The following is a 13745-nucleotide window of genomic DNA, read 5'->3' as shown; positions in this document are numbered from 1 at the left end:
TCTTGCCATAGCTATTGGCCATCAATCAAAGGGAAGAGATTTTTCAAATTTAACATGGTTTATGCCACTAATGTCATTTTGTGGTACTAATATTGCCCCAACTCCAATTGCAAGACTTTGAAAGCTGGGGCCAACCCTTAATCTTGGATACTTACCAAATGACAGTGACAATCAAGACTTCACTTCTCTATAAGAATGGGTACATCTATTGAAGCTTCACTTCAAGGTGCAACCCATATTGATCAATTTGCTAGGCAAATCAACAATGTATGTTGGACGCAATTCATCAATACAAGGCATTCATTAATCACCTAGCTCAAGCACATACGCTAGTGCAATTAATGGATAGTTGATGTTGCACCTTCTCTCTCTCTTTTTAATATTGAACTCGGATATTGCAAGCACAGTTCAAAGTGAATATGGATGAAAGGTTAACCGAAGGCCTAATTGTTGCAAAACATTCAATCACAAGCTACATTATAAATATTATTGAACAAACAAACAAAAACAATACCCTAGGACAACCATATCTTATTCAATTTATAATGAAAACACTATCTACCCATTGCTACTATACCAACAACCATAACCAATCATTTTATAAAGACAATCATTCAACTTCATACCACCAGACAAGAATAGTAGCACTTCACGTTATTAAACAACGATATACCCAACAAATTTAGTTCGAGAGAGCACAAGAATCTTAAAAAAGGCAAACTTGCAATTGTTTGAATGATACATTTCAGCTACAATAGGGAAACATTGTTACCAAAACCTTTGGGACATGAGACATAACATCTATAAAAGCTTCTATCAGAGTTCATTGCTATCAAACACCATCTTGTCTATACTTTGAGCTCACTATCATGTAGGTCCATTATTTTGTCCTAACCATATATTTATGATTACTAATTGTTCTCAGCACAAATCAGCTTTGTCTATGACCTTGAGCACAAATCAACTTTATTGCTATGATAGTTAAAACTTTAGATGATGGGATGTTGATTTTTTAAGCTTCAATAAGTTGAGGAGGCACACCTCAAGACAAATAGTGGCTTATCTTTAGCAATAAGGATGGCACAAATGATTGGCATACCTATGCATACTTCATTCTCCTCGGATATAATCAATTTCACAACCATCAAAGTTGTGAAAGCTTATGATCACTCCATTATTTTCAAAGTTCATCATATCACAAGATTGCATAACAGTTAGAAGGATAGGTCTACCCATCAAGTTGTACTGACCTAACATGAAAACAAAGACAAAAATATCGTGGAAACGATGGACAGATCTCCCCATCAGTCTCTTTACCTCGTAGCTTTAGGAAAACAAAAACGCTAGTGAAGATTTGCATAGCTAATAGAATTTATTACATCTATTGATTTTGTGCGAAATGTATTTGAGCTCTTTCATAGCAACCTTGATGCACAACACCGAGGTTTTGAAACTGCCACAAGCTGAACCAATAAATGAGTGGATAAGTTTCTCGATCTAAATTATGAAAGCATCCACCACCGAACCATCTCACTGAGCTACACAGAGCTTCGTGAGCTACAGGTTGCCCCTCTTCCAGAAACCAAAGGTCTAGGCAAACCCTGGCAAGGACTGCTTCTCATCCAGCCTTATTCATCCTCGCCTTCTGCACCCACATCAGATAAGTGGCCTTCAGCATTGGTATGAAAAGGAATATAGTGGTCTACTCAAATATACATATTCTTTGAGGTTCAATGGTTGGCATCCGACACCAGGTCCCCTTACTCTCTTCACTGACCCGCAGGATTTTCCCCAACAGATCTTACGGTTCAAAATTTTAAGAGAGGTTTGCATGAAATTCAACCAACTCTCGCCACTCAGTCAAACTAGCACTGGAATTTGAAATGACCCAAAACAAGTCTTCCACAAACTGCAAGAAGATGAGTTTCACGAACTGCGGTGCAGAAATGAATAGTACAGTGCATCTAACTACATCATGTGTTGGCAATAAACTAAGGATCCATAGATACACCAGTCAAGTGGGAGAGCTCTCAATTATGCTTGTCTACAATCCTCTCTTACTTCAATTTTGCAGTTAAACATGCGTACAAATTGGTCTCATGTTCATTCTGGCATGTGCTCAAACACATCCAGATTGATCAACCTTTCCCAATATTTTTCTGGGGACACAGATCTTATCCATGACCACTGCAATTGTTCGAGCCATATACGCCAGAGGTTGGGAGAACTTTTCATGTATTTATGTTGAGAAGGTCCTGTTTCTGTACGGGCTAGAGTGGACTAAAAGTAGAAAAGCATATCTTAAAAGCATGCCATGTGTCTCTAAGCTTCAGAAATTCAACCACATTGATTAACTTCATATCACTACAAGTCATCAGTTGTGAAGTTCAACTGAATCTACAAATAATCACCTTTTAACCAAAATTTTAAAAATTTTCAAAAGCAAGCGACCTATCAAGCCTTTCAATAAGTACGTACAGGTGAGTTTTACCACTAACAGCATTTTAACGTCACCCTTACTATGGTACAGTCTGTCAACAGTATGGCCATCCCCAACTTGTGCACCTACGACTCCTCTATGGAGGGCATTACAGCTCTATTTAGATTTTTGGGCAGCTTTTGGTAGCAGCTTTGGGCTTCCATATTTCTTGTCTTGTAGGCCTCATTTGTCTTGTTCAGCATTTTTTATCTTGCCACCAGAGTGTGGCTCAATACCTTCTCTTCTGCACCCTTACTGGCATGTTTCATGCAACATACAGGTTGTCTCTGCATTTATAGATATTACAGACTACGTCTACAGACAACTCCCACTCACATTTTTGGCATCGTATTGAAGCTCTAGTGCATTTCAATTGTGAAGAAATGGAGGCAGCTGCTGCATCTTACATTCTTTGCATCAAGATGTTGCATTTTCTCCATCAACCTTCACCGATTAGCCAGACAACCCTCTAGGAAGTAGACACATTAGTGCAGTTTCACCCTCCTGCATTTACGTTCTTCCCATCAAGATGTTGCATGTCCTCCATCAACCTTCACCTCTTAGCTGGATAACCCTCTAGGAAGCAGAGACAATGGTGCATTTTTCTCCTCCTGCAAGCCTAGTATTTCTCAGCAGGGTGCCATCACTAACAGCCTTCTGGTGCCCCCAAAATTTGTGTTTAGCTGTTCATCAGGAGGGCAGCATCCATGACATTTGCTTGATTTGCTTTTAAGCCTACAGGCGACTGTGGTTCCTATCCTCCCCTGCAAATGGCAGCATCCCAACAAGACCCTCCTTACCCAGGAAACTTGATCTTAGGCTAGGCTGGTTATAGTGGCCACTCCCATGTTCTTCAACCTGCAGCTGCGTACAGGTAGTTTGGCTGCTCCACAATTCATAGAGATTTCTTGAGTCCAACCTGCCATCTTGTGGTGCATTGGTGGAGTTGCAATGTGCATACCTACAAGCTACAATTGAGATTGGTGTGCAGGTTGAGTTCAGTTGGAATCCTGGTGGTCACATCACCTATACAATCCATTGATGGGCTCTCCTCTTCATCCATATGGTAAGTGAATATCACTGCCGTGGTCTTCATACATATCCTTTTCACATAAGCCTAGATTTATTGCCTAGGACTGCCCATGCAATATCGGAGTTGGAGATAGTGAGCACATACCAGAATCTGAGCCTGCACCAATTAGCTAGAGCTAGAGCCAATGAGCCCAAATCAGATTTAATGCTTGAGAGGCAGTGCGACTATCAGTATCTTCATCATCAAAGAGCCTTCACACCTCTACAATCTCATCCAATGCCAGTGACTTTAGCACTTTTGCAGGACGAAACCACGTTGGCATCTTCCTTTTGGAATCAATGCATGCACAAGTTATGTTGGGCCTCTTTTTTGCTTGACATATATAAGCATCTGCCACACTTCTCCCTGGAGGAGTCACTCTCTCTTGAATGGAGAGGAGGTACCCAACACATTTGCAAGACTTCTCTGCAGGTGTTCTTCTTGGATCAGATGGAGTTACCTTGAACAGAAACCACTCCAAAGCCAGCCTACAGGAGACTATGGGGATGGAGTACCAGCAGACCACGTTCAGCTTGAACTTCTCAGACATAGGTTTAAACTTACATCCCGTTAGCTGATGTAGTATAGGCATGTAAGCCACTATGTCTCAAATATCCAGCTAGTTATTGAATAATTCTTCTGTGCAACTAGAGGTATTATTTACTTCAAATCACAGAAGCATCTCCAGGTGATGGTGGAAAACCTGGGTATATATTCCCAAAACAAGCTGTGTCCTAGTAAAAGGCCAGTGTTTATTTAAGCTTTTTCAGCCTGTACATTTCAGTTCTGAGGCTTGATAAGACATTACAACCCCCAACTTTGTTGTGCCTAAAACATAAACATATAAGATCTGATACTGTAAAGAAGACCGCCACTGAGACTCAAAATATTTTCCATTTAACGGACATAATAATAGCTCATTACAAGCACTTATAGAACATTGATATCACAATCACATTTATCTGACCACCCTTATTTAAACTTGAGCAGATAATTACTGCATGAAGCCCAGTGACCCTTATTACATGAAGCCCAGTAATACTTAATGGATGATATGGACCATCAACTTCCTTACCTTTGCTTCAATGGCTTCCTCGATTACACGAATATCTCTTGCATCCATGGCTCTATCCCAAGCATCGCGGCAAGGGTGCTTTGGCTGAAATAGAAATTAAATGTACAAATCAAATTGCATAAACCTCTGTACATACAAATATATGAAGTTCATCACGTGTCCACAAATAATAAGAGTATCATTTCTCATCTCTCAATGGTTTTGATCTTTCAACAGTAGAAGATGAGGATTATCACACATCAATCGCACAAACCTACAACCCACACTAAGCCTACCTATGCACACACACATGCACACACGCACACCCCCACACCTGCACACACGCACACGCACGTGCCCAAACGTGTACACATGAACACATGCACGTGCACACGCACACAGAGTTGTTCTGTTAATAAGGACACAAACTTCCTTTTCTTTTAAAGTGAAACCGGTGCTTCTGATTAAGTTATTCTAGATGGGGGATGATTCTACCAGGGAGGTCAGTGCCACAAAAAGTGTATGAGAGAAATTGGGAAATTTTGACCACACACACTTTTTTTAAAAGGGATGAAGACTTAATAATACAGGCAGGAAACCACAAAATAGGGGAAAACCCACAACTTCTTTCTCACCATTTACAAAGCAGATCACTGTCAAGGTGATTGACAATGGAAAACAGCACGGTATGAAAACCCACAACTTCCTTCATGCAATTTACAAAGCAGATCGCTCTCAACATGATTGATGACAGAAAACAGCAAGGTATGTCAACCCATACATAGTCAAGCCACTATGCTTTACATATTCTCAATATACTAAATGGAACTCAGCACAAACAACAGAGGCTCTTCCACATCCTCAAAGCAAATATAGACAGTCGAAAGAAAGAACATCCGGTGGTGCTGACCATATATCTGAACACAGAGCAGGATCAGCATTCGAAACATCACAGGCAGGCAGCCACACACCTACATGGCAGGATTCCAAGGACAAGATGAGATGCGTCCTAGAATATTGGGCAATTACACAAGAAGAAACAATGCAGAAAAGAACAAAGGAAGGAGGCATGCAACCAGTAAACAAACAGAGCACATTCTAACACCAAGAAGCACTTGACAAGATGGAAGTGCAGATCCACATGAATGCAGAAGAAATGATGCAAGAGGATGCCAAACACTTGCTCCGCCAGAAGAGCTCATTTCCCCATACACACTAGAAATGCTCCATTATGCCTACAGTGTCAATCTAGCTGACTTGGAGGACCTGAACAACAAAGTGGCTGCACAGATAATGAACACCATGAAGAAAACTTACAATAACTGATATCCCCAGATCATAGACAAAGAGATAGCATGGCACTTTGACATGGACATATACAACCAGCAGCAAGGAAACAATCCATACATCAGCTCCGACCAGCAAGGCCGCAACAACTAACAGGTATGCAAGGCTAATCACATCCCACGGTGTATAAGAGAAGTAATAAAAAAATACCAGAACAATGACTCACATGGAGTCCCTCCCTTGCAAAGCAAGACAACAAGCCAAAAGTTTTGCAGATCACCTAAGAGCAACGTGTGAGAAGAAGACAGAGAACAACAGGTTCATGGTCTACACAATCACCTGTAGATGAAGCGGCCACAAATACATAAGGGTAACAAGCAATTACAGAAAAAGGAAGGCAACACGCTCAAGAAATCTGCCAATGACAGCTATCTCAAAAGACAAGGGCAAGATATAAGCCAATTTATTCATGTGTGAGAAACCCCAAATGAAGTGCAATCCTACCATGCAGTACAAAGGTTAGAAGATTACAACCCTAGTTACATGGATTACCATCTTGTTGCTTGTAGTATCTACGGAAAGATTTGCAAGCTCCAAGATGTCATTGGTTGGATTATTGACATGAGCTTTCCTTGACATGTAACCTAGATATATCTATGGGTCCAATTTCTACAGATTTGCAAAACACTTGTTGGTTCTTCAAAGTTCAAAGTTCCTCTCCCATCCATTGGCAAACCATGCTGACTTTATGTATGGTCCATTTTTTCCTTTACTAGGATCACAACCCCTTGCTCCCATATATGGATTACAAGGCTACTTTACAAAGACTGAACCAAAAGGGGGAAAAAAAAAAGAGAGCCTCAAAAAAGGCATAAAACAGACGTGACACAAAGGAGATTTTTTGTTCCCGTATGCGCATTTTACAGAAGCTTGCCAGCATTGGGAAATACCATTGTTTATAAATGACATTGGCAGTTGAAATGGAAGCATACATGTGTTATTATGTTTATGTTGCAGTAATTCTCTAGCTTTTAAGAAAGATGCCCTTAACAATGGATATAGCTGTAAAAAATTGTGTGGTTCCATACAAGAATGTAGCTTCAAGTAAGCATGTTTGTATTTCCAGCATATGCATGCACCTTAAAGTCACACATTTGAGGATGCATGATAAGAATTAGACGCCTTGCATGGATCAGACTTATTGCCTTATCCTGCTCATTATTTACACTGTCTACATTTTGTTCACTATAATCGTCAACACTATCAACTAATACTATATACAGAGGGAAAGTACATTTCCAACACCATTCCAAGTCATTTCTAGATAGCTTCTTTTTTGGTGAAATTCCAACCCTCTGTGTTGGGAGACAAGCTTGATTAATCGCTAGCAAAGATGTTCGTGGCTGCATCTTTTTCACTTTTTCTACTTTCTATTGAACAGAAGCTGATAGCTTTAGTCCTTGTGCCTTCTTAACTCTCTACCCTCGTGGAACTAACTCTTGGGGACACCTATGTGGCAAATGTAATTAAGCTAACATCTGTTGCTAGTCTTGTACTAACTGGTTGCATAAAGGCTTCCTAGGACACTCCTTCAAAATGCCAAGAAATGAAATCTGTGCAAGGTTGCACCTATACATCATACGGACAGGTTGGTACCATATGGTTCGTACTGTACTGATTCATACTAAAAGAACAATTTTGTCCCCTTTCCTATAGTGACCATGGGTGCATAGGCAGAGCCGTGATGATGGGCAGATCGCAGGCAGCAGGCACAGGCAGGACACCAGGCAGTAGGCAAAGGCACAAGATGGTCAAGGCACAGCCCGCGGGCACTGCAGCAGGCAGGACCAGCCACAGGCTGGGCAGGGCCAGTTGGCTTGCCTGCCTGCCAGACCGACCAGGCCTTCCCCCAGTCAGAGCCTATTCTGGGCAGGTCAACTGCTTGATTCTTCTTCCTCCCCTATGCGTATTTAGCCCCATACTCCGAGCTGCTGTCCCCCGTCATGGTGTTGTACTCAGCATTCTGCCCTGTTATTCAGCATTTCCACATTCTGCTTCTTTTCAGCATTCTACTCTCTCTCTCTCTTTTTTTTTCGTAAATACTCTCTCTCTCTCTCTCTCTCTCTCTCTCTTTATATATATATATATATGTGTGTGTGTGTGTGTGTGTGTGTGTGTGCACCCCCGCCTGGATACATACATATGGACACAGATTGAGAGACCACAAGTCATCATGCTCTCACGAATGATCCACAGCAAACCATCAATACCACACGAGATCATCAGAGCCAAGTTTGTTGCACCACCCATGATGATGGAGGCCCTTCTTCAGACCATCAAATTCATACATAGAGTACGTGACATGCATCCAGATAGATTACCTACAAGAGCATTCGAGGCCTCTTGACAACTAGCTCAAGCAAGGCATGAGACTTCATGGTATGCACACATCACACAATGGTTCACAAGATATCGGATCAACATAAACCACCTCCCCTTTTTCAATGTGACCCTGACTCTGCCTTCATACACCTCTCCACACTGAGAGGAACTTGTGTCATGCAGTAAGACCTTCACCAGTTGTACATACAGCATACATGGATTTCACCTCAACACCCTCTTCCACCAAAGATGTGATACTACAAGGATCACTTTATGAGGACTACAAGGGATAGTTTCATCGTGGGCCTGGATAACTAGATGTATACATACCACATGAAATGCAAGTAGCCATTGGCCAGCTCTGGGTATCCTCTCATCATCTAGAGCTTGAGACACTCAGAGGGTAACCTACATCCCCAAAGCTGAGTGAATCTCTAGACTATGCCAAGAGGAGGTGGAGAGTGAGGAGCACTCTATCTACAAATGCAGAGCCTATAGCACAATCCGAGCTAGATAACCCACACTATTTGGAGGAGACACTTCCCTCAAACTAGTCATGGAATCCCAAAACCAGCGCCACCTAGGCCAGCTCTTAGTTGAGATTCAAAGGCTACATGTCACGATGACATGAAACTTTAATGCTTTGCTTAACATTTGATTAATGTGTTAATCAAATGTGCAAAGTGAGGTGCACATGATATGCAACTTAGCTATCTCACAATGACGGGCCAAGGACCCTGAGAAATTAGTGGGTGTCAAAGGCAAAATTCGTAATAAGTTGTACTTAACAAGTACTAGGTGGTACCTCGTGACAAATTTTAGCCTAGAAGATTTTATCAACCATTAATATCAGTGGTGACATTAGGAACTAGGCATTAACCAATTAATCAATGCTAGTTCAAGGGCTAATAAATGCTTAAGAATACTTGGAGCAAGCCAATTTAATTGTTGGTTGGTATAGTTAATTTTTTGAGCAAGAATTAGTAATTTAATTAATTTTTAAATTTAATATTCTGAAAATTATTTTCATTGGCCTGAGAAATGCATTTACAAGGTTGCTACTTGGCAAAACTTGCCCATGCAAGTGAGGGAAAGGCAATTAGAGATATTGGAGCATCATCGCAGCATGGTGGAGATTGAGAGAGGAAAAGACAAAGCTGTTGCTGCAATTTTCCAGCCGTTGGCGATCAGCCCAGCCATTGGAGGCTGTCGAAGAGCTACCCTCAACTGATCAGGAGGCCATTGGAGGCAAGTGATAGCCCATGTAGGTTGTCTATAGGTAGGTGACAGCAATTTTGGGGTCCACAAGGGCAACCAACTGCTTGTGAGCCTCCTGTTGATGCTGGGCCATAGTCAATCAATCATTCACAACAGGCAGCATTAAATTTCAGCCAATTTAGGCAATGAAACTCTGAAATTTTCTCTCTCTCTCTCTCTCTCTCTCTCTCTCTCTCTCTCTCTCTCTCTCTCTCTCTAGCTTTCTTGCCATTCTCTCAGCCAATTCACAGCTTCCCTCAAAAGATCCCAGTCAAATTCAATCCCAAGAGGATGCAATTGAAGAATTTGTGCTGCTAAGCCCTAATTTACAGCAGAGATTAGGATTTACCAACCACCGTGGGAAAAGTGCTCAGAATTCAAGGCCTAGTACTTGAAATTCAACAATTGAAATTTAGGGATTTCAAAGAATTTCAAGAGACCAGCCAACCAACATTAAGTTTGGGGCAAATTTTTTCTTCCAAGGAGCAAATTGAAGGCATTCCCAAGTAAACCAAGGGGGAAATTGGTTTAAAGACTTGCTAGTTGCTATGAACAACAAGATGTATTGACGATTGAAGGAGATCATGTTGCATCTCAGTATACTTCAACCTTTAGCAATACAAGCTATAGAAATATCGCAAGGGATACCAATTTTGGGGCCAACAAGGAGTTCATTGTCCAAGATTAAGTGGTAACATTTTCATTTTCAGTTTACATGAATTTTATGCTTTCTATAATTAGTGGTTAATCACTTATTTACCACTCTCGCCAAGGAGGAAGGCTGGTTTCACTCCTCATGTCATTATTACAGATATGCTCCGTATAAAGAGGGGGATATCAATCATAGCTTATCCACTTCCTTTAAACATAGTGACTCCATACACAACAGCCACATTGAGAGCAGTGACACTCTAGAGAGCTTAGGAGATCAAAGCAGCAAGCCAACCATGAACATAGGGGTACCAAACACAGATGCTACACCAAAGAGAGATGAGGGAGATCCGCCTACGACATGAGCAATACATGACAAATCTGAGGGATTGGTCAAGATGTTACTCCCGTACTAGTTCATCAAGGATGTATGACATACTACACCCACCATCCTCCCATTATATCCCTACATGGCCACTATTTTGTCTTATACATCACCTTAGCTTCTTTTCATAGTTTCATAGCATAGCGCTAACCATCTTTTAGTATGTCACACTTGGATGTCTAGTGACAATTAGCATTGTACATGGTTTTGTCTCATAGGCTGATTTTGGCCTCACAAGATGTTTATATATATTTCTTTCTTCTTCTTTCTTTCCCTCGCTCTGTTGGGAATAAAGGCCCTCATGCCTTTTAATGTGCTCGGGTGTGAACCCACCCTTAGCACTTATACTTTCATATATATATCTATCTAAAAACCTAAAGTGGTACACTCGTCATTGTACCCAAAATCGTGTTCACTCTCCTCACTACTCTGCTCTCTCACACTCTCTCCTGCTAGCAAGCACTGAGTGTCTCGATCCTTACACTTTCCGTCACTACGAACTGGTATCAGAGCGGGCAAGAAGTGCACGCTTCTCGATACGTCAAAAGTGAGCCAGCTAACAAGCGAGCTCTCGACGGGTGGCAGATTGACAGTCGAAGGGAGGGTTGACTGTCAGACGTAGACCTGCAACAACTAATGCGATAGAATACACTCTTTGTAGGCGATCACCCGCAACAGCTGTAGCAATAGGAGACGGAGTCAAGGAGAAGACGACCAACACAGGTCATGTGCAGCACGACAGGTCAAGTCAGCAGGACGCTGACCAGCGTGGCGACGGCTTCACGGGTGCTGAAGACGTGGCTCCACGGTGCGCCACGGACAAACGACATCCAATCGATGACCTGCACAGGGTCAACGGACCCCATCACACCTTTCAAAATCAGTTTTTTTTTTTTTGAAAAAAGAAAAGGAAAGCTCCTTTATCTCCTTTTCCTCTGACGGGGTTTCACGCGTGGAGGTACAACTTCCATTTTTTGTGCAATTTAGGCCCAGAAATTTGGGGCTTGTCCAGACTGAGTGTTGTTCATGCAAAATTGAGGAATCTGTGTCAGAAATTGCAAACATTGTGAGCATTTGAATTGGCAATTTCACCAAAATTATTGAAATTTTGCTCATCTGAGTGAAATTTCTCAACATTGGATCCATCAAATTTAGGGCTTTTATCATACTGGTGAAATTCTGTTCAACTGAGTCAAATTGGCTAACATTGGTGCACATTTGGACCCGAAAATTTTGGGGCTTTTGCAAAATTTTGTGAAATTTTGCTAATTTTGCCCATTTTATGCTTTCGAAAACATGTATTAATGCTATTAGGACAGATTGGTCAATGAAATTTGGGGGTTTTGCTGAAACTGCTCTATTTTGGCAAAATTGGCCTATTCTATGCAAGTTAGAGACAGTTCAAATGTATGGTTAATGCTTTGAGCACAAAAATTTTGGGGCTTTTAACCGTGCATGTAAAATTTTATGCCCGTGGGTACATGTACAACAGAAATTGCAACTAAAATTTGGGATTTCTCATGTAATGTGATGCATTTGCCCTTGGAATAGCTGTAATTAGTTGTGGAATGCTGTAGCACATGGTTTGGTGCTTCTGAAAATTTACTTACAGATCTGAAATCTCTGCTTCTACGTGGTCATTTATTGTTCGTTGATACTTGTTTGTACCTTGGTCACTTGTGTGACAATTTGGACCTGCATTTGCTAAATTTTTTGTCACATTTGGGTCCAAAATCATGGCTGGCAGCAGTGACAACAGTAATCTCATGCACATTAAGAAGCTTGAAGGAGCAAATAACTTTGTAGTCTGGCAAAAACAGTGCTACAATATCCTGTTACAAAAGAAGCAAGCAAAGCCGATTAAGACCAAAGGGGCAAAGCCCACACACATGGAACAAGAAGATTGGGATGAGTTAAATGAGCTTGCACGCTCAACCATCGAGCTATCAATTTCTGATGCCTTGATGTTTAACATTGAAGATTTGGATTTTGCATATGCTATTTGGACTCAACTGGAAGAACTGTATGCACAGAAGAGTGCCGCAAGTAAAGTGAATTGGCTGAAAAAGCTTATGGATTTGCGTATGAAAGAGGGTACAGCAATGTCTACTCACTTGAGTGAGTTTAACTCCATCATCAGCCAGCTTGTTGCCTTGAAGTTCTTGATTGATGAAGAATTTAAGGCTACCTTCTTGCTTTGCATTCTTCCAGAGAGTTGGGATACATTCAGGAATGCTATAAGCAATTCTGATGCGATTCTTTTGTATGCTGATGTAGAGAATGCTCTACTCATGGAAGAAATGAATCAGCAGAACAATGCATCCAGTAAGTCTTCTAGTGCTTTGCATACTAGGGGCGGATCATAGCAAAAAGGCAAATTTGATAGCAAGGGGCGCAGTAAATCACGTGGCAAAGATATTGAATGCCATCATTGTAGCAAGAAGGGTCACTTTAAACGTGACTACTACAAATGGAAGAAAGAGAAAGGAAAGGGCAAGAAGACAAATGATAGCAAGGAAGAGAAGAAAGACAATTAGCCTAAGAAGAGCAGTGTCAAAATTGAAGAGGTGAATGTAGTCACTCATGAAAGTGATAGTGGGAGTGAAGTACTCTTGGTCTCTTCACACTTTAGTATACATGATTTACTTGCAGATACGGATGATGACATGCATACTTGGATTTTAGAACTATGCATGTGACATTGCAGGTATTGGCAATGTGCAGTTGTAGTTTCAGCATGGCTCTGTCTTCACACTTCAGCATGTACGGCATGTACCTCAGCTCAAGAAGAGATTGATTAGCACAAGGTAGCTAGATGATGATGATTTCATACCACCTTGGTGATGGAAAATGGAAGATCTGCAAGGGATCTAGAGTAATTGCCAGAGGTTGTAAAAGTAATACCTTATATCCTCTCCAAGTATCTAGTGTGAGTGATCATGTTGTTGTCATGACTGAGCAGCCAAGTGTTTCTTTGTGGCATGGCCGGTTGGGACACATAAGTCAAACTGGAATGAAAGTGCTCTCTTGCTTGGGTTACTTGCCTTGTCTTCGTTATGCTGATTTTGAGTATTGTGATCACTGTGTTTATGGTAAACATGCACAAACGTCTCATAAAAAGTCTCTTTAGCTGAAATCTTCTCCTCTAGAGTTAGTACATTCCGATGTATGTCAAATG

General features: G+C 41.2%; 1 protein-coding gene across 2 annotated transcripts in view; it reads right to left on the bottom strand.

Annotated features, from left to right (window-relative positions):
• Positions 1 to 1126: 1126 nt before the first annotated feature.
• The window catches only part of LOC148038511 (NADH dehydrogenase ubiquinone 1 alpha subcomplex subunit), a 55496-nt gene continuing 42877 nt past the window's right edge, over positions 1127 to 13745 (bottom strand). For both annotated transcript variants that reach the window (XM_087672875.1, XM_087672881.1), the window contains exons 3-4: positions 4627 to 4710; positions 1127 to 1645 (exon numbers count right to left, since the gene is read on the bottom strand). In XM_087672875.1, coding sequence (XP_087529001.1) covers positions 1619 to 1645; positions 4627 to 4710 — 111 coding nt within the window. In that variant the 3' untranslated portion in view covers positions 1127 to 1618. The remainder of the gene's footprint in view (positions 1646 to 4626; positions 4711 to 13745) is intronic.

This window comes from Lygodium microphyllum, chromosome 3 (assembly GCF_053477565.2).
Source record: "Lygodium microphyllum isolate KBCC chromosome 3, Lygodium_microphyllum_v1.1.10, whole genome shotgun sequence".
NCBI lineage: Eukaryota > Viridiplantae > Streptophyta > Polypodiopsida > Schizaeales > Lygodiaceae > Lygodium > Lygodium microphyllum.
The sequence above is the reverse complement of the archived record's forward strand: the minus strand, read 5'-3'. Positions and strand labels throughout refer to the sequence as shown.